This window comes from Dromiciops gliroides, chromosome 1 (genome assembly GCF_019393635.1).
Source record: "Dromiciops gliroides isolate mDroGli1 chromosome 1, mDroGli1.pri, whole genome shotgun sequence".
NCBI lineage: Eukaryota > Metazoa > Chordata > Mammalia > Microbiotheria > Microbiotheriidae > Dromiciops > Dromiciops gliroides.
In genome coordinates, this window is record NC_057861.1 from 38,318,999 (window position 1) to 38,340,000 (window position 21,002).

Below are 21,002 nucleotides of genomic sequence, written 5' to 3' on the forward strand. Positions count from 1 at the left end.
GAGACTAAAGCTTTCCTTTTGGGCTCAGCATTGTGAACACCCTGGTCTTAATCATAAGACCACAGACTTAGTGCTCAAGGGGACTCCAGAGATCATTTATTCCAATGCTCTCATTTGACAGGTAGGAAACTAATGCCTAAAGAGGTTAAGGCAGATGCCCAGAGTAACACTAGTAGTCAGTGGTAGAGCTGAATTTGAACCTAGGGCCCTTGACTTTAAGTCTATCAGCTGCCTCTTGAGATTTTAGAGTTCACCTAGTGCAATCCCCTCATTTTATAAAATAAGGAAACCGAGGCTCAAAGATGGGAAGAAGGGAACAAACATCGATTAATTGCCTACTATGTGCCAAGCACTATGCTAAACACTTTACAAATATTATCTCACTTATTTCTCATAAAAAACCCTCTGTTGGGGGGCAGCTAGGTGGCACAGTGGATAAAACACTGGCCCTGGATTCAGGAGGACCTGAGTTCAAATCCAGCCTCAGACACTTGACACTTACTAGCTGTGTGACCCTGGGCAAGTCACTTAACCCGCATTGCCCTGCAAAAAAACAAACAAAAAACAACAACCCTATGTTGTTGTTCAGTCATTTTCCAATTATGTCCAATTCTTTATGACCCCATTTGGGTTTTTCTTGAGAGATATAGGAATGGTTTGCCATTTCCTTCTCTAGCTTATTTTATAGATGAGAAAACTGAGGCAAACAGGGTGAAGTTACTTGCCCAGGGTCACATAGCTTAGAAGTGTTTGAGTCCAGATTGGAACTCAGGAAGGTGAGTCTTCCTCATTCTAGGCCTGGAACTCAATTCACTGTGCCATCTAGCTGCCCAGCACCCAGTGAAGGAGAGGCTATTAATACTTCTACTTTACAGTTGAAGAAACTGAGGCAGACAGACGTTATGTGACTTGCCCTGGGTCACAGAGCTAGTTAGATTCTGAGGCTGGATTTGAACTCATCTGTCTGACTCCAGACCCAGAATTCTATCGATTGCACCACCTGGTTGTTTAAAGTAAAGTCTCAGAGGTAGAGAATAGAAGAGTTAGGATTAGAAACCAGGACTTTTGACTCCAGGTCCAGTATTTTGACCACTGCCCCAAGCCTAACCTTTAGACCTCTATTTTACTGGTGCATTTCTGGAACTTTTTTCCCTTATTAATTTCAACTCTTTATTATCAGAGAACAGGGAGTATCATAATAGGAACAAGCTCCAGGCTGGGTACTAATTATCTACCTCTATCTTCATTAATGAGATTTCCTGATATAAAGTGAGGTCTGAATCACAGCAGGTACATTAGGCACCAAGATAAGTTTTCAATGCAACATATAGGGCTGTAGCTGTGTAACTCATATTGATGCCAATGGAAGCCTTGCCCCCCAAATCTCATGCAAAATACTAACAGCTTAGCCTTGGACTTAAGAGAAAGATATCATAGCTTTTGCCAATTATATGCCTCCTGCATATAATACACAGCATCCTTCCTTCTTTCCTTCCTTCTTTCCTTCCTTCCTTCCTTCCTTCTTTCTTTCCTTCCTTCCATCCTGCCTTCTCATCTTCCTTCCTTCCTTCTTTTCTCCCTTCCTTCCTTCCTTTTCTCTTTCTTCTCAGCATATAATACAACATCTTGCACATAGTAGTGTGAGAATCAGAAGCCACCCCCCTGCTGAGAAAGACATTGTGAGAACCAGGGCAACACACCCCCTGAAGAGAAAGCATGTGACTAGCATCCAGAAGTTACATCTATTCATAGAACCATTTCATCTATTCATAGAAACAGCTGGAAGTTATGTCAATCAATGCTACCAGCCAATTAACTTGGAGCTGTGTGTGGGAACCATGCCTGGGCAGGTCCGCAGGGACCTTCCACTCAGAAAGTATGGGGGATCTTCTTTTCCATTGGAGATTGTGGTAGGAACAGCAGGTGCAGGAAGCTGGGGTCTTTCCTTCTGAACTCCACCTGTGCTCTTTACTAACCCCTATAATACTTTAATAAATGCTTAAAACCCCAAAGAGTTTCTAATTTAAGGTGACCACATATTAGATGTTAGACATCACAGTTAGCTTTTAAACATCTCAGTAGGTATTCAATAAATGTTTGTTGAACTATACTTGAATTATACCTTAAAGCATCAACACTCAATATTCCCCCCCGTCCCTGCTTACATAATATGGTTCTTGCATCAAACTTTTCCTCTGATTTAGAGGGAGTGTGCCATGTTTGTTAAAGTGTTAGAATTGGAGTAAGGAAGACAGGATCAAGCCCCACCTCAGATATTGACTATGTGACAATGAGTAAGTTACTTAACCAGTATGAGCCTTAATTTCCTCACCTTTAAACTGCGAATAGTGTTTTCTACATTATAGGTCCACTGAAAGATAATAATGTATGTCAGTTGTGTTGAAAACTAACACATTATCTATAATACATATTTTTTTTAGTGAGGCAATTGGGGTTAAGTGACTTGCCCAGGGTCACACAGCTAGTAAGAGTTAAGTGTCTGATGCCAGATTTGAACTCAGGTATTCCTGACTCCAGGGCCCATGCTCTATCCACTGTGCCACCTACCTGCCCCCTATAATACATATTATTTATTATGATGATGATATATTACAGTGTGGAGGCAACTCTGGGTTCTCCAAGGCTATGACAGTGGAGTCTCAGCGCTGCCAAGTTCTACAAAGGTAGAAAGGCTTTAAGCATAGTTGCAGGGGGATGGTGGAGCCAAGATGGCAGATAGAAGTCAGCAATTTTTCTGAGCTCTCCCAATCCACCCTTCTAAACAACTTTAGACAGGCTGGTGGAACCAAATTGCAAATTGGATAACCAACAGAGTCGCAATGAGTCATTTTTTCAGCCCGGGGTAGCTTAGGAGTACAGGAAATTCTGTGTTTACTGGGGTGAGAGATGGCCCATTTGGTGGAAGCAGCACTGACTATGAGCCTTGTAGGTGGCAGCAACACTGGCAAGGAACACCCAATGCCCAGCATTGGTAAGGAGAGTAAACCCCAGGCCAACTCTAACATAAAATCCAAAGTCAAGAAATAGGCTGGGAAAATAAGCAAACAGCAATAACAAAAGCAAAATAACTTTACCATAAAAAAGCTACAATGGTGACAGAGAAGATAAAGGCATAAACTTAGAAGAAGATAATGATGTGAAAACATCTCCAAGCAAAAACGCAAAGGAAAAAAAGGAACAGGAAAATCTCAGGAAGGTAAGTCTTTCTCATTCTAGGCCCAGCACTATATTCACTATGACATCTAGCTGCTAAACAGCCCAATGAGGGAGGGGCTATTAATATTTCTACTTTACAGTTGAGGAAACTGAGGGAGATGTTATGTGACTTGCCCTGGGTCACAGAGCTAGTAAGATTCTGAGGCTAGATTTGAACTCGTCTTTCTGACTCCAGATCCAGCACTCTATCCATTGTATATCATTCAAATGACTCTACAAACCAGTGGAGCCACATGATGGGGTGGTAATGTTGTGGGTACTATTTTTGTTTCTGTAATATAAGGATAGATTTTCAAGTCAAGAACATCTCATCCTTTACTAGGTGAGAACAAGAACATGAAAGTTCCTGAAGAGTGAGCGAAAGTGATAAATTACATGCCTATTGCTGTTAGGTCCTCAATGGGTAAAGGCCTGGAGCTGGAGAAGGAAGACCTGACATCAAATATGGCCTCAGACACTTCCTACCTTTGTGACCCTAGGCAAGTCACCTCACTTCTGCCTGCCTCAGTTTCCTCAACTGTAAAATGGGGATAATAATAGTACCCACTTCCTAGGGTTATGGTGAGGGTAAAACATGATAATATTTCTAAGGCACTTTGCAAACCTTGAAGTACTACAGAAATGTAAGCTATTACTGGTAGCAAGCTGGTGCAGTGAATAGAGAGTTAGACTTGGAATCATGAAGACTTGAATTCAAATCCAGCCTCAGACACTTCCTAGCTGTGTCATCCTGCATAAGTCTGTTAGCTTCTTTCTGCCTCAATTTCCTCATCTGTTAAATGGGGATAATAAGGAAACAATAAAGGAAAATGTTTTGTAAACCTTAAAATATTACAGAAATATGATTATTATTTTATGATGACTACTTCTGTCTAAGAGCCAGCTTTGCTGAATTCAGAGGCTCTGCACTAGGTTGCCTACAGTGTGAGGAATGTTTCAGCCACACAACAGCTCTCAAGGTTGTAGAGAGGCTGCACCTCCTAGCAGGGGAGTTTCCACAGACACACACACACACACAGACACACACACACACACATTCCCAGATTCTTGAATTACTTGAGTTTATAATATAGCTGCTATGCTCTAAAGATAGCTAGTGTCAATTCTTGCTTTCCATGAAATAAGGTTGGATATACAAGGCCTTTTTCTTTGAAGCCAGTTGGCACTTCCTAGGCAGTATGGCTACAATCTGGGCAACAGAAATAATCTCTTTTCTCTATTTCTCTTACCTTTAGAGAATCACCAAATCTGAGAGTTGCAAGGTATGTCAGGGGCTACCTTGTCTAACTCCTATATGAAATGAATCCCTACCAGAACACGTCCAAAAAGGAGTTATCTGGTTTCTGCCTGAAGACCTCCAAGGAGAGGGAATACTTCACCTCTCATGGAGCCTAAATCTGTCTCTGAAGCTTCTACTCATTGCTCATGGTTCTGCACCTTGGAGCCAAGGAGAATAATGTGAATTCCTCTTCTATCTAATATCCCTTGGGATACCAGAAGCCAATTATTCCATTCCCCCTCCTTTTTCCTGCCTCCTTTTGTGTTCTGTTTTTTTCTCCCATTCATATTGTAAACTCCTTGAGTGCAGGGACTGTCTTTCTTTATATTAAGTTTATCTCCAGTGCTTAGCATAGTGCATGGGATATTGTAGATGCAAAATAAGTTTCATTGAATTGGATTTTAAGTAGAAGTGCTAAGATTCAAACTCAGGTCCCATGACTCCAAGTTCAGTGATCTTTTGTACCATACCATGAGATCATAGATTATAGATTATAACTCCCTTGACACCCCATCCAGCATTCTTTCTTTTCAGTTAAACAAGGACACAGTGTGGGTGTGGCAACTGTACTCTTCAGCCTTGGAATTAGAATCACCCAATTTTGGAATTGGATAGAGACCTGAGGGAAGACCAGGAAAAGAAACAGGATCTCATTTTCCAGAACTTGTCTTGCAAACATATAGCAGTTGTTTGAAACCTCTTTCAGATGCTGAAGCTGGGTCAGATTCACCACAGCACTTGGTCCTTCAGAGAGAGTAGTAGTGCTCCTTTCACCAACCCACTGGCCTTTGGTTGCATAAGGTTTATTACATAGTTTCTTGATGAAGACAACTCAAAGGCCTGTCCCTTAATATATTCCCAGCATTGCTTATTTTGGATTATTTTTGCATTTGATCCCAAATGAGAAAGAAGCGGCTGGGAGGAAGAATAAATACATTTTTATGAAGGACTGGAGCTGGTCCTCAGTTGGCATCATTGGCTAACATAGAATTCTGTGGGTTGGTAAGAAATGGAAAAAAAATGATTCTTCCTTTAATAAGTTGACATGAATTGTAAAGCAGAGCTCTAAATAACTGTTCTTTTTTGGGGGTAGGAGGGAGGTTTCCTTGACTTATGATTTCTTCTTTGTGGAAACTGTCTTGACCAATGCCAAGCAGCAACTCATCTGCAACTTAAGATTATAGAGGCTTGCCTGATTCCTGAGAGGCTGAAGGGATCTGAGCATCAGAGATTGGAGCAGAAATGACCTCAAGAACCATTTATTGCAACATATTTTACGATGATCGAATGCAGATTTAGAGAGGTTGAAAAACTTTCCAGGAGTCACACAGTCAATTGTACCCAGTGCTTACTAACCCAAAGCTAACCCTCCAGGCACTAGTTCAATGTTAACTCTATAATAAGCTTCCATTTTCCTCATCTTTGGAAAATACTTTGAGATACAAATTCATGGTACAGAGAAGTAATAGCAATCAGCACAATTATATTCCTAAAGTTTTTTTTTTTTTTTGGTAAGGCAATTGGGGTTAAGTGACCTGCCCAGGGTCACACAGCTAGTAAGTGCATAAAGTGTCTGAGGCCAGACCTGAACTCAGGTCCTCCTGAATCCAGGGCTGGTGCTCCATCCACTGTGCCACCCAGCTGCCCCCTAACCTATTTTATAAGGGAATTTCCCAGAATCTCAGAGTTGAAGGAAGTTCAGGGGTCATCTGATCCAACCTGTACCTAAGAATCACTTCTACATTTCCAATAAGTAGCCATACAGGAGTTTTCCTCTACCCTTGCCTCTGGCAAACCAGTGGAGTCACATGGTGGGGGTGTTAATGTTGTGGGCAATATTTTTATTTCTGTAAACATATGGGTACATTTTCAAGTCAAGTACATCTCATAGTTCACTAGGGGAGAACAAGAACCTAAAACTTCCTAAAGAGTTAGAGAAAGCATGTTTGGATTAGCTGAGAGATTGGATCATGCCTTCTGGTCTATATAAAATCAGGGAGCTAGTTGTAATTCAACCAATCCATCAATAAACATTTACTAAATGCTTACCATGTACTAGGCATTACGCTAAGTGCTGAGGATACAAAAAGAGGCAAAAGATGGTTCTTGCCCTCAAGGAGCTTATAATCTAATGAGGAATACAACACACAAACAAATATATATGAAGCAAGCTATATACAAGATAGCCAGGAAAAATTATCAGAGGGAAGGCACTAGAATGAAGAGTAATTGGGGATTCAAGTGAGTATCAAGTCCAGAGAGCATTTTAGCCAAACCCTTGAGAAGGAACCATTTGGGAGAGAGAAAAGCATCTTGTTCTTCCCCACCCTTGACTTGAGGAGGGCTTTATGAACTTCAGAAGTCAAGAGGATTTGGGACTTCCCATTTTCCCATCACTATTTTAGCTGAGTCCTTGGAACAGCTGATGGCAATATCTGCATCAGGAGCCAAAGGCTGGCTGGCTGAGGTAAGGAAAGTATAGTCAAGGTTTTACAAAAAGCCCAGAAAGAAAAAGGGAAGCTAAATCACACTTGAGGAACATCTTGAGAAATAAGTTCTAGTACTGTGAGTTACCCCTTTACAACATACGCTTTTTAATATTGAGCTCATTTTCCTCTTCACTCTGCAAATACCAGTGGGAGAAGGTGTTATAGCCTTTTGGGAGGATGTTTATACCAATACTAACTGCAATAAATACCACTTCCTTTTTCTAAAAGCCAATTAAGTCTGGCTGACTAAATGATTTCAGCTCATTACTTTAGTGGGGAACATACCAGTGAGGGCTCTTAAGCATTAGAAACCACCTTTATTCAAGCCCCTCAAGGCTACCCTTGGACTTAGAGGGAATGAGTAGCCAACTTCTGGGCACCCAATATGTCAGTATGAGTGGGTATATATGTAGTACATAATGACTCCTGAAATAACCAAGCCAGAAAAGACAACATTGGGAATAAAATTGGAAAATGAAGATCATTGTAAAGTATTTTTAAAAACCATGTATAAATTGTTTTAATGTTTATAGCACTCTTTCCTCACAAGAATTCTCTGAGATCCATAGTCTTTATAGCTTCCATAGGTTTAATGATCATCTCCAGATAATTCCAAGATCCAACCCTTGTCTCTTTCCTGAGCTCTATTTTTGCGTCACCAACTATGTAGCCATTTCAAATTCCAACTCTCCCCTTTTCTAAGCTTTTCTATTACTGTTGACGGTGTGGAGGAATTTCTCAGCCTGGCTTGAGGAAATCTGGGCCACCAGTGCATCTGCAGGGTGGAGGACAAATACCTTCAGAGATTAATTGGAAATCGTACCTAGGTAGCATTTATACAGTGCTGTAAGGTTGGCAAAGTACTTTACAAATATTATCTCATTTTATTCTCGGAATTAAATTAGAAAATTTGTTCCAAACTAGCTTCAGGAGTCACATAATGAAAAATGACTCTCCATATGAAGGAATAGTTTTTTCTTTAAGTAGAACTTGTTTCCATGTCCAGTTCCCTCTGCAAAGGTTACATAGGTAATAAGGAACATTCTATAACAATTTAGGTCAGATGGTGAGTAGCCAGTGGTGTGCTGGTAAATGTTTAACAACTGGCTCTCTGAAAACAAAACAAAACAAAACACCTGGCTCTGAAAAAAGTACATAGACCACACTTTTAAGTTTGTCACATTATTAATATTTTCTTCCTCAATTTCTTTTTGTTGTTGTTGAGTCATTTCAATCTTGTCCAACTCTTTGTGACCCCATTTTGGGGTTTTCTTGGCAGAGATACTGGATTGTTTTGCCATTATTCTTCTTCAGGGTTAAGTGACTTACCCAGGATCACATAGCTAACAAGTGTTTGAGTCTACATTTGAACTCCTGAAGATGATTCTTCCTGATTCCAAGCCCAGTGCTCTATCTGTTATGCTACCTAGCTGACCCCTCACTTTCTTTTGTTACCATAAATATTTTATTATTTTGTAGTTACATGTAGAGAAAGTTTTTTCAACATTTGTTTTTATAAGATTTCTAGTTCCACATTTTTCTCCCTCCCTCCCTTCCGTCCCCCATACCAAAGACAGTAAGCAATCTTATGTATAAATATATATGTATATATATTATATATGTGTGTGTGTACAATTACATTAAACATATTTCTCCATTAGTCATGTTGTGAAAGAAGAATAAAAAAGGGGAAAATCTCAAAAATTAAAAAATAAAAACAAAAAAAAAGTAGAAACAGTACGATTCAATCTGCATCTAGATTCCACAGTTCTTTTTTTCTGGATTTGGAGAGCATTTTCCATCATGAGTCCTGTAAAATATTTTTTTTATAAGAGCAAAGAGTCATAAGGTGTTCACATAGAAAGAATATACTATCCAAAGAAGTTTTTTCCCCTTTTCCTTTTTTTTTTTTTGTGCCTACGAACCAATGTCTGGATTTTAACGGCAGTCTAACCAAAATGGCAGGAAATGAAACCTATGGGAACTATCCAGTCAATGAACCATGATGTTGACATGACAATAGTTTTCTATAGGGACCAGAGAAATATCAACTTACCTTAATTACATCTTCATCTGATGATCTACATTCCACAGACTCCAGAATATCTGTCACAGTGCCATCCTCCTCCACGGAGACCACCTTTACAGGCACGGCCACTGTCTTCCCAGTGAGAATGGCTGTGTTCAAGATTTCTGCTTCCTGGAAGACCAAACAGAGCCCTGGGTTTTACAACCTTTCTCTGAATGACCTTTCCCCTGAAATGTGCTAATTTCATTCTTCTTGGCCTTCTCTGCAAAGGGAATCTCATTTGCATTAGTTCCTGGAAAGCCTGGCACTGTCACAGCAGTGGGGGTTAATGTGACAGGTACAGTCATTATTAGCTGTCATTACTCAAATTCCCAACAAGGAGCTCCAAGAACATGACAGGAGAAAAGTGTCTACACAAGGGAGCTAAGAAAAGAATGGCCCTAAATTAGTTCGACATAATACAAGACCATGGACAGAGCCAAGGCAGGGGAAGGAGTTTCTGCATAGGCAGCAATCTACAAAGCTCACATTGTTTCTGAGCCCTGAGAAATGTTTTAACCCCTGAAGAAAATCTTCATAGGCATTAATCTGATCAATGTCAGATCTGCCCCTATACCTGAACAGAGAAGGATTCACAGTGAATTCACTATAGCCAATCACCCAAACCAGACTGTGAAAGTGGGATCAGGTCTATTGCTTCTTTTGGAAACTTTACTCTACCCCTCCTTCCCATGCTAGAACAGGGTACCATCGCTAGGCCCATCTTTCTACTCTAATAATAGAGGCTAGAACAGCTACATGATGGAGAGCCAGCCTTAGAGTCAGGACCCAAGCTATCTGTGTGACCACATCATTTAAGTCATTTAGACATTCTGTGCCCCAGGTAGCACTCCAAGGCTCCAAATTGCAGAGCAGGTGTTGATCAGGATTCATGGAGGAATTTTTCACCGAACATGGATAAAATAAATAGTCAGAAACAAAATAAAAATACCCCACAACAAATGAAATGAGATGAATGAATATCTGATGAAAAACCCTTGGTTCTCTATGGACAGTAAGTCAACAAATATTTATTTATTAAGCACCTACTATGTGCGAGGCACTTTGCTAAGTGCTAGAGATAGAAAGGTAAAAATGTGGTCCCTATCTTCAAGGAGCTCACATTTTCTTTTTTGGGGTGCGTGTGTGTGGCAATTGGGGTTAAGTGACTTGCCCAGGGTCACACAGCTAGTATGTGTCAAGTGCCTTAGGCCAGATTTGAACTCAGGTCCTCCTGGATCCAGGGCCAGTGCTTTATCTACTGCTCCACCTAGCTGCCCCCTACCTCTACTTTCTTCCAGTGAATTTGAGTTTTGAGTTGGGATTTAAAGGAAATCAGGGAAGCCAAAGGTATGGAGGAGGAGGGAGAGCATTGCAGGAACGGAAGACAGCTAGTACAAAGGAATGGATAATTTCTGCCATTTCAGTTCAGATAAATGGTTCCATGTTGGATCTGAACATGACTTTCATTGTCACCAACTTTTCTAGATATGTCTAATATTGTGTGTGAGACTGGGGTCAGGATGACCCCTAAACATAGATTGAGAGAGACCCAATGGCCATCTCCATACTGATACTAATGACTTACCTGGAGAGAATATGAGACTGAACATGTATGGCTCCACTTCCCCTAGCACTCAACATCACTGCTTGTTATCAATAATTATATAGCTGCTCTATCCAAAAATATACCAGCAACTTTCCCATTTATTTAGTGCCTTATGCTCAGAAGGCAGGGTGGTGTAATGGATAGTGCTGGATTTAGGAATATTTGGATCCTAGGAGCATAGTCTTGAGCAGGAAACAACCTTAGAGGCCATCTATTCCAACCCCTTCATTTTACACTTAATGAACCTTGAGTCTAAGGGAGATTAATGAGTCACAAGGCAGAGGATGAATTTGAACTCAAGTCCTTCCACTTAGAGATTCACAGATCAAAATCTGGAAGGTACCTCAAAGGCAATCTAGTAAACCCTGCTCACTTACACATAAGAAAATCAGACACATGGAGGTTAAGTGACTTGCCCAAGGTCACATATAAAGTAAGCATCAGAGATGGGTTTTGAACTTAGAGGAGTCAGAGGAGTCCATGGTACCATATTGCCTGGGTTGAAATCCCTCCTCAGACACTGGTATGACCCTGAGGAAGTCATTAATTTATATGAGCCTCGGTTGCCTCATCTGAAAAAATGTATAATAATCATTTTTGCCTCCCAGGGCTATCATGAGACTAAACTGGGAAAGAGCTTTTCAAATCTTAAAGCACTACATAAATTCAAGCTATTATTAAATATCCCAGCAGTAGTACCTGTCCAATCATTTGCCAGTTCATTCAGTTGTTTCCTGTAGCCCTGGAGCAAGGAAAAATCTCTTGTGGGGAACATGGTACTATCTTCCATGTAGGCTCAAGATTCTGTCCTTTTTTCCTTACTATACTGACAAATAAGTCTTTTGCCAGAGCTTTGAGGAAGCTTTTGAAAAGTCTTTCTTTCAGTTCAGAGGGAATCTGAAGGCCTCCTGAGTCCCCACCAGTTATTCACCTCTTCTTTAGTAAATGGTTCCTGCTCTAGGTTCTGAGCCTGACCTCATTTGACTTTGGGGAAAAGAAACAAAATATGAGCTAGAAGCAGCAACACCAGAAGAAGAAAATTCTTCCAGTTGCCTTTGGGCAGGGCAAGGAAAGACATATAGATCTCCCTTATCCAAAGGGCAGGGATCAGAAAGGGCTTGTCACACAATTGAACAGAGAAATTCCAGCTTCTCTCTCCTCACTCTTCTACACCCCCTGACCTAAAGCCCGACATCACTTACAAATATGGGCATATATCATGTTGTTGTGTTTCATAGCTAATTGTGTTTTTACAAATTTAAGGTTTGGGGCAACCCTGCATTACGTAAGTCTATTGGCACCATTTTTTTTTCAACTGCACGTGTTCATGTTGTGTCTCTGTGTCACATTTTGGTAATTCTTGCAGTATTTCAAACTTTTTCATTATCATTATATCTGTTATATCTTTGGTGTTACTTTGTATTTGGGGGTGTCACAAACCACATCCATATAAGACAGCACATTTAATTGATAAAAGTCATGTCTTCTCACTGCTCTAGCTATCAGCCATTCCCCCATCTCTCTCCCTCTCCTCCCTATTCTCTGAGACACAATAATAACAAAAGTAGGTCAATAAATCATCCTACAATGCCCTTTAAGTGTTCAAGTGAAAGGAAGAGTCAATCCAAGTAGCAAATTTCATTGTTGTCTTATTTAAAGAAATTGCTACAGCCATCCCAACCTTTAACAACCATCACCCTGATCAATCGGCAGCCATCAACATCAAGGCAGGACCCTCCATCAGCAAACAAGATTATGATTCGTTGAAGGCTCAGATAGATAATGGTTAGCATTTTTTTTAGTAATTAAGTATTTTATATCATTTATCTATCTATCTATCTATCTATCTATCTATCTATCTATCTATCTATCTATCTATCTATCTATCTATCTATTTATTTTTGTGGGGTGATGGCGGTTAAGTGACTTGCCTGGGGTCAGACAGCTAGTAAGTGTCAAGTGTCTGAGGCTGGATTTGAACTCAGGTACTCCTGAATCCAGGGTCAGTGCTTTATCCACTGTCCCACCTAGCTGCCCCTCGCAATAAAGTATTTTTAATTAGGATATGTACCTTGTTTTTTAGACATAATACTATCACACACTTAATACACTACAGTATAGTGTAAATATGACTTTCATATATACTGGGAAGCCAAAAAAATTGTGGGGCTTGCTTTATTGCGATATTTACTTTATTCCAGTGTTCTAGAACACAACCCACGATATCTCTGAGGTATACCTGCCTGTAAAAGAAACCAGTGAAGGAGCAGCAGCTTGGCATCATCACATGGCAGGAAGAGGCATTTTGTAGACTGACAGAAAGGGGAAGAATTCCTCAGTTCCCAGAATAAAAAGTCAAGAGTGCCCTTTAAATATTTGGAGATTCCGTGAACACGAAGAAGAAGGAAGTGAGGAGGAGTGCTGACTGGCAGTGGAATGTCCATCTGGCCCCAGGGGTATTCTTATGCTTGGAAGAGAATTTTTCATTCTGTCATGTGAGATCTGGTTGGGGATTGGGAAGGAAGCTTCCAGATTTTATTGTTCTGCCTTTTGCCTCCTCCAGTGTCCCGAGTGTTTCAAAGGCTCAGGGATTCAAAAAAGTCTCCTTCCCTTTAAAGGGCTTGTTGCTCCTACCTAAATAAAGTTGCTACATTTTGTTGCCTTTATTTCCTTGCCTTCTCATTCATTCACTTCTCAACCCCCTCGAAATCTGATGTCAGACATCATCATTCAGCTGAAACTGCTCTCTCCAAGGTCTGATCTGTTCATTGCTAATTTCATTGGTCTTTTCTTGTCTTCTTGTCTTCTCTGCAGCTGCATGAACAATATTCCTAAAGCAAGGGTCTGAACACTCACTCCCCACCTCAGCGATGCTCCTGTGATGCCTGTGATTGAGTATGAACTCTTCTGTTTGGCATTTAAAGCCCATCACACACACACACACACACACACACACACACACACACAAACACACACACACACACACACACATCTGGCTACAATCTATTTTTCCAGCCTTATCAACATTACTCCCCATCTTGTATCCTACAGTCCAAATCTAAGCGGCCTTTCTGATATTCCTTGTTCAGGACATTTCATCTCCCATCCATGTACAATGTATTATGGGGGGTTATGATATGTCCATAGGGATATGACAATTAAAATGAAACCGTGAACTCAAGGGCCTTATCACAGGAAGAAACATGATATCTACAGGTATCAGTAGGGGAGAGGAAGAGAGACTTGGCTCTCCCAACCGCAGTTTAGGTGATAGAGTCACTAAACACTCTGTGCCTCAGTTTCCTCATCTGTGAAATCAGAGGATTGGAAGCAATATACTATAAAGTAAAGTACTTCCTAAATTTGTCATCCTTAAGTTTGGAGAATAGCTGGTGGGCCAGTATGACTGGAACATGGAGGGTGTAAAGGAGAGAGGGGGGAAACAAGTGAATTTTTGGAATTTTGGGGGGAAATCTATAAATTATACAGGGAAATGAATGAGCTTTGGTAAGTATTCCATATATACACACATGTATATTGTGAGAAAAAAATTATTGAGAATGGATTTCTTGGCGGGGACACAGCGACCCAGTCTTAGTCAGCTTTCTCTTCACCCCCACTTGAAGGAACTTTAGCTGGTCTCTTTCAGAGCCAGCCTAAAAGTGCATTAGAGATAAGGCTCTTTGTGACTAGCTAAAACCACACCTATTTGAGTGCACCTTTGCTCTCTGAGGGTATGTTTTTCACTAGACCCTGACCTCATCACAGTAAAACTCATTTTAATATGGACCACCCTCGGGTCATTTCAACCAATGGAATTGAATGATGTTAGCCAATTAGCTTTGATCAGTGTGTAAGAACCACCTCAATTGGAAGTGGAAAAGAGACTTAAATCACTAGGTGAATGCCATTCTGGGTGGCACTCTAGGCGAGGAAGGCTGTTCAGTAGCTCAGCTCTCTCTTTAGGTAATGTAGGATTTCTGAACTCTGCTTGGAGACAATATGGTGCTGGGGGTTTTTCAGCTTGTGTTAAATGCGGTCAATGCTCTCCTAACATTTAATATGATTTAATAGACACTTACTACCTAAATGGGTGCAATATCCATTAATTTGTAAGTAGCAATATCTTAGAAACCCTAGCCTAATTTCCCAATAATTTAGACAGAAAGAGGCTAGCCTCCCAATATTGTAAATGACACAATATGCACACACATGTCTATCTATCTATCTCTATATCTATCTAATCTATCTTAGTTGTTCAGTCATTTTAGTCATTTCTGACTCTTTTAGTATGTCATTTCCTTCTGCAGCTCATTTTACAGATGAGGAAACTGAGGAAAACAGTGTTAAGTGACTTGCCTAGGGTTACACAGCTGGTAAGTGTCTGTGGCTGGATTTGAACTCAAGAAGGTGAGTCTTCCTGACTCCAGGCCCATATGTCTATCCACTGTACCAACTAGTTGCTCTCTCTGTGTGTGTATGTATGTATATATGTATATATGTGTATATATATATATACACATATATACGCATGCATGCATATATATGTATACTCATAAATGAGATTCCTCTATTGAAAAACATGATATTGTGGCCTTCTATGAATTCACTTAAAATTGTAGTGCACGATTTTCAAAATGATCCAGAAATTCTGGATGGCCAGAAAAAATAAGAAATGAAAAAATAGGAATTATTGTTCTCTTGGTTGACTACTTTCTCTCCTTTAAATTAAAGTATTAGAAACCCATGATCTGTGGCACACCTATTAAATGTGGGGAGAAGAGAATCACCAAACAGATATGACTGTGCCCCAGTTAAATATTCCTTTTCTCTACAGGGGTACACAGACATCATTACTTGGGATCAGGGACCAGGCTTGGAAGAGGGTTACAACTGAGCCAATAGCTGGAGAGCAGTCCCATCAAATCCACTTCAAAGCAGATAAGCGGATTCACATCATTTACTTAGCTGTGAGGGAAAATGTGAGCAAAAGCCATTTGGGGAAAGGGGAGATCAAAATTTACTGGCAGCTGAAGCTGTTTTTTTTTTTTTTAACTTGGGATTTATTCACAAAAGCAGCATTTCCAATAAGGGGCCAGAGGCTAGCCTGAGGGTTCCTGGTTAGACATTAGTAAGAATTTGCAGAGAGCAAGACTTGTGAAACAAGGAACAGGTCACATGGCCGGGGGCATGAAAGGTGAATATGTCCTTAAGTTTTTATTAGAAGCTATCACTAGGACTCAGAGTAACTCTGAACAGATCATTTTAATGATGCTTGATCTTAATTTGTTTATCTGTCAAATAGAATCATGGGAGATGTCCTGAAGTGGACTCAACAAAAAGGATGGTAAGGCAGCATGCCCTAGAAGACAGAGGGCCAGTTTTGGAGTCAGAAAATTCCAGGTTCAAATTCTGGTTCTGACACATACTAATTGTGCAATTACAACTAGATCAGTTTCACTCCTGTAATGCACCAGGCAGTTATCCAACAGGGGCATCTTAAACTGGGCTCCAAAGACATTTATTTTTAAAATAAAATTGGTTTCGTTTGTAATTCTATTTTATTTTTTGCATCTAAAGACATTATTGTGAGGAAAGGTCCATAGATGTCACTAGATTAATAAAGAGTTTCATGATATTAAAAAGGTTAAGAACTCTGGCTTTAAAAGATGATAAATTATGGATCAATCAATCAATAAGCAATTATTGCTTATTGTGCCAGGCACTGGATAGATGCTGGGGATGCAGAGACAAAAGTGTGATCATCTTTGCCTACTCTATCAATGGAGGCAATTTCCATAGGGTGAGTTCCTTCAACTTACAGAATTTTAGGTCTGGACCCACAATCCTCAAACATTCCTACCCTGGCTCCCCTTACTCCCCCCCCCCCACACTCCAAATTAAGAAACCTCAGGGAAATAAAGGTATCATGGAAATGAGAAAGCAATAGGGTATAATGGAAAGACCTCTGCATTTGGAGTCAAAGGCCTTGGGTTGCTACTTATGCTTATGACCTTAGCCAAGTCACTTAACCTATGGGTTTCAGTTTCCACATCTGTAAAATGAGAGAACAGATGATATCTATGAACACATATGGACTGAATCATCTCCTTCAGCTCTAAGTCCCACACAGGTTATCTTTCCAGGGATCAAGACTTCTCTATCCAGTACTTTCAGCTAAGGACTAATTCTGCTTTATCCCTTGTTTCTCTTCCTCTTTCCCCTTGTCTATCTCTGAGTTATACACACACACACACACACGTGTGTGTATGTATATATGAACACATAGGCACACACTTGTACACATATACACACATAAATGTGTCTATATATATAGACATGTATATATGTATATATATATATATATATATTTACAGTTACACATCTATATTTGTCTATCTTTATCTGTCAATGAGAAGAAATGCAGAGTTGATAAATGGCTGAGCAGGGAGGAAGGAAGGTCTAGGTTCATTGTCAGACCTCTGCAATATTATATGCTATGTGTCCCCTAGGCAAGTGAGTTAACCTCCTAATGCTTCAGGAAACTCTCTACATTTATAAATGGCAGAGAAGATGCAGAGCCATATATACACATATATATGTATATATCTACAAATGCACAATATGTGTATATGTAGAAGTATGTATATGTGTATACACATACAATATACACATATTTGTGTACATATACAGGGCGTAGTGGATAGAGCACCCTGGCCTGGAATCAAGAAGGCTCATTTTTCTGAATTCAAATCTAGCCTCAGACACTCCCTAGTTGTGTGACTCTGGGCAAGTCACTGTTTACCTTAGTTTCTTCATTTGTAAAATGAGCGGGAGAAGGAAATGGCAAACCACTCCAGTATCTTTGCCAAGAACACCCCAACTAGGGTCACAAAGAATAGAACATGACTAAACAACAGATTAAGTATATGTATACATACATATTTACACAATATATACATGCACACATATATGTATACACACATACACACTTCTTTGAGAGTCTCCTGGACACCCGAGGTTAAATGATAATGATTTGCCCAGGGTCTCAATGCTAAGTATTTTCTGAGGGAAAGCTTGACCTAGGTCTGCCAGTCTCTAAGACCAGCCCTTTATCTGGTGTGGCAGACTGCTTTTCATTAACATGCTCACACTATTCTATTGCTCTTGTATTATTATTGTTATTTAAATAGACAGACCTAGAGGTTTCTCCTTATCACTAGGGACATATAAGTAGCATTTAACGCAATTTTAGCAGTTAGGTCTTGGAGCTGGGCTCCTCTACTGCTCTGTTCACTGGTGAGAAAGACTCCAGTTTCCCTCAGGGCAAACACATAAAAGGAGTCTTTGATCCCAGGAAGCATCAGGCTGCAGATATTCCCCAAACCTACAGACACCTGAGGAATATAGATCCTCTCTTTTGTACAGGTGCCAACAGATATGGGGAGTGGTGACTGACTGAGGAGATGATGCTGCACTCCAGAAGTGCAGTCAAATTCCTCAATATTCACACCATTTAAGATTTGCCCCCTGAAATGTGTCCCCCCCAAATCTATCAAATTTCCAGCATTCTACAGTTCCTGATGCTTTCATTTTCCCACTACTATTCCTACTCATTTTGAAATTGTTTGGAGAGGAAGCAACACTTGGCAAACCTGAGCATTATAAAACTGTGACATTTTGCTAAGTTTTTCATTTGGGTCCAAATCTTTTGACCTGACGAGGTTTTCTTGGCAAAGATACTGGAATGTTTTGCCATTTCTTTCTCCAGCTCATTTTGCAGATAAGGAAATTGAGGCAAACAGGTTTAAGTGACTTGCCTAAGGTCACACAGCTAGTAAGTGTCTGAGGTCAGATTTGAACTCAGGAAGAGGAGTCTTCCTGACTCAAGGCTTAGTACTCTATTTACTATGCTACAATTTTATTACTTTGACGCATTGATCCATCTGTGATCACAGTGATATTGGGTACTCCCTCCAAGGGTGCAGATTGCAACTTATTCACATATTCTCATCCTTATATTGGATACTTATCTTTCACATTCTCATTAATATAGTGTCTCCCCAATTAGAATGTAATTTCCTTGAGGCCAGGGACTGTCTTTTGATTCTTTTTGTATCCTCAGAGCTTGGTACAGTGCATGGCTCCAGGTAGGCACTTAATAAAAACTTGATTGACTAATTGATCTTGTAGGAAGGAGCAGGTTATGAAGGGCTTTGATTGCCTGTTTGATACTGGCATCAATAGGGAGCCACTGCAATTGTTTGATCATGTGTGTGTGTGTGTGTGTGTGTGTGTGTGTGTGTGTGTGTGTGTGTGTGTGTGTGTATGAGAGAGAGAGAGAGAGAGAGAGAGAGATGGTTGCACCTGGGTTTTTGGCTGATTGGAGGATGGATTAGAGTGGGGAGAGACTGGAGGAAGGCAGACCTACCAGCAGTTGCTGTAATCATCACTGGATTGGAGAGTACATGGCAGGGAGCAGGGTTTAAAAAATGTGGAAAGATGGCGGTCCGGCAGGGGGAGGCTAGGTTATAAAGGCCTTTTCCTCATGTTTTACCAATGCTTGTCAATTTTGCCTTTGCAACACCTCTCAAATCTGTTCCTTTCTCTCCTCTGCCACTGCCACACCTCTAGGGTAGGTCTAATCACCTCACCCTGGACTCCTATGTTAACTGCTGGTGGGTCTGCCTGCCTCCAGGGCAGTTATTTTTACTATGATATGTCTTACATTTCCTTCTATTTTTAAAGCCTTTTGACTTTTAGTATTCCTTGTTGCCTGATGAAATTATTAGCTTCTATTTGGTCCATTTTAATTTTCAGGGAGTTTGTTGCTTGGGTAAAAACATATTATACCAATAAAAATGCCAATTATTTCTTTAATAGCTATCATTTCTTTTCCAACTCCCCACCAGCAGCCTGTAATATCTATATCTATAGCTATCTATCTACCTACCTATCTATCTACATATATATATATATATGTGTGTGTGCGCGTGTGTTAGAGCCAGGCTCCATACACTTCTTGAGAGAATGTATGGTCTAGTTCTTCTGTTGCTTTCTTAAGGTCATGAGCACCGCTATTCTAGGCTTTTAGGAACAGCTCAAGTTGGTAGCCTGAAAACTTTCAGTGCTCCCGAAGTAGTTTGATCTAGGGCAAAGTCTACTCACTGTTCCCCTGGTCTGAGCTCTGTAAATTCCATGGGTCTGAACAACAAGTTTTGGGGCTTTCCCTTTAGAGTATCAGTAGACTGCTGTTGAACTCAGCCACTATTTGCCAGCTGAAAAGCTCTGCAGGTTCCCCTTTTGTCTAGAATTCCGGTCTTGGTTATTTATTGGAGACTATGAAGGTTATAACAATGAACTATTCATTTAATAACTAACACAAAGTTGGATTCCATGAATTTTGCCTCCTATGGGGAAAATAAGTCACTGACTACCAGGAGGCTCTGATTGGAGCCATTAGGGGCCATGAAATAATGAAACAGGAGTTAAGAAGATAGCAGGGACATTTGAGAAGGCAGCAGGAAACAATGAGTGAGAAGATGCTAGCAGGAGCAGTTGAACCGCAGGAAGGTTTCAGTTGTTGTACTTGGAAATCTGCTCAAAAGCAGTGATCCTGGCAATTAGAAGAAAGTTCAATTTCTTTTTTTTTTTTCTTGCAGTTTCAGTTATTGCCCGACTTCATGACATCTATAATTTGAGAAAGGGGAAACCTCTAAGCAACACCTGGTTGCTTTGCTGCCACCCCTGGTTTGAGAGGAAACAGCAGAGGGGGAAATACAAGCCCTACTACTAAACTGCAATAAACATAGGTTAAGAGCTGATTAGATAAGCAGTCTGGCAAGTGAATATCTGACTGAGGCAGCTAGGTGGCGCAGTGGATAAAGCACAGGCCTTGGATTCAGGAGGACCTGAGTTCAAATGTGACCTCAGACACTTGACACTTACTAGCTGTGTGACCATGGACAAGTCACTTAACCCTCATTGAAAGAAAAAAAGAAAAAAAAAAGGAAAAAAAAAAAAGGAAGAACATCTGACTGAGCATACCTGCATTACCCAGAAGACCATTCTCAATAATTTTACTGTGATCTGTTTTGCTGCAAATAGTGAGAGTCGATTGGATGATGCAGTATTCTGGTGAGTAAAAAGTTGACAGAGTTTGCCTGCTTTGCCCACATGGTGAACCTAAGGGATTTTGCAGTTCCATAGCTTCAAGAAATTTCATGTCTCTGTAATGGCATAACAGTTTTTTTAGTGATCTTTTAAGAGCTTTTCACTGTTTCATCAGTTCCAGTACAGAAGAATCTATTGGCCCAGCAA

The 21,002-nt window shown here is 40.3% G+C and overlaps 1 protein-coding gene across 1 annotated transcript in view; it reads right to left on the minus strand.

Annotated features, from left to right (window-relative positions):
* The window catches only part of TMEM132D (transmembrane protein 132D), a 960,728-nt gene that overhangs the window by 143,038 nt on the left and 796,688 nt on the right, over positions 1-21,002 (minus strand). Inside the window, 1 exon segment of the mRNA XM_043979103.1 lies at positions 9,062-9,205. Within this exon segment, the coding sequence (XP_043835038.1) occupies positions 9,062-9,205 (144 nt within the window).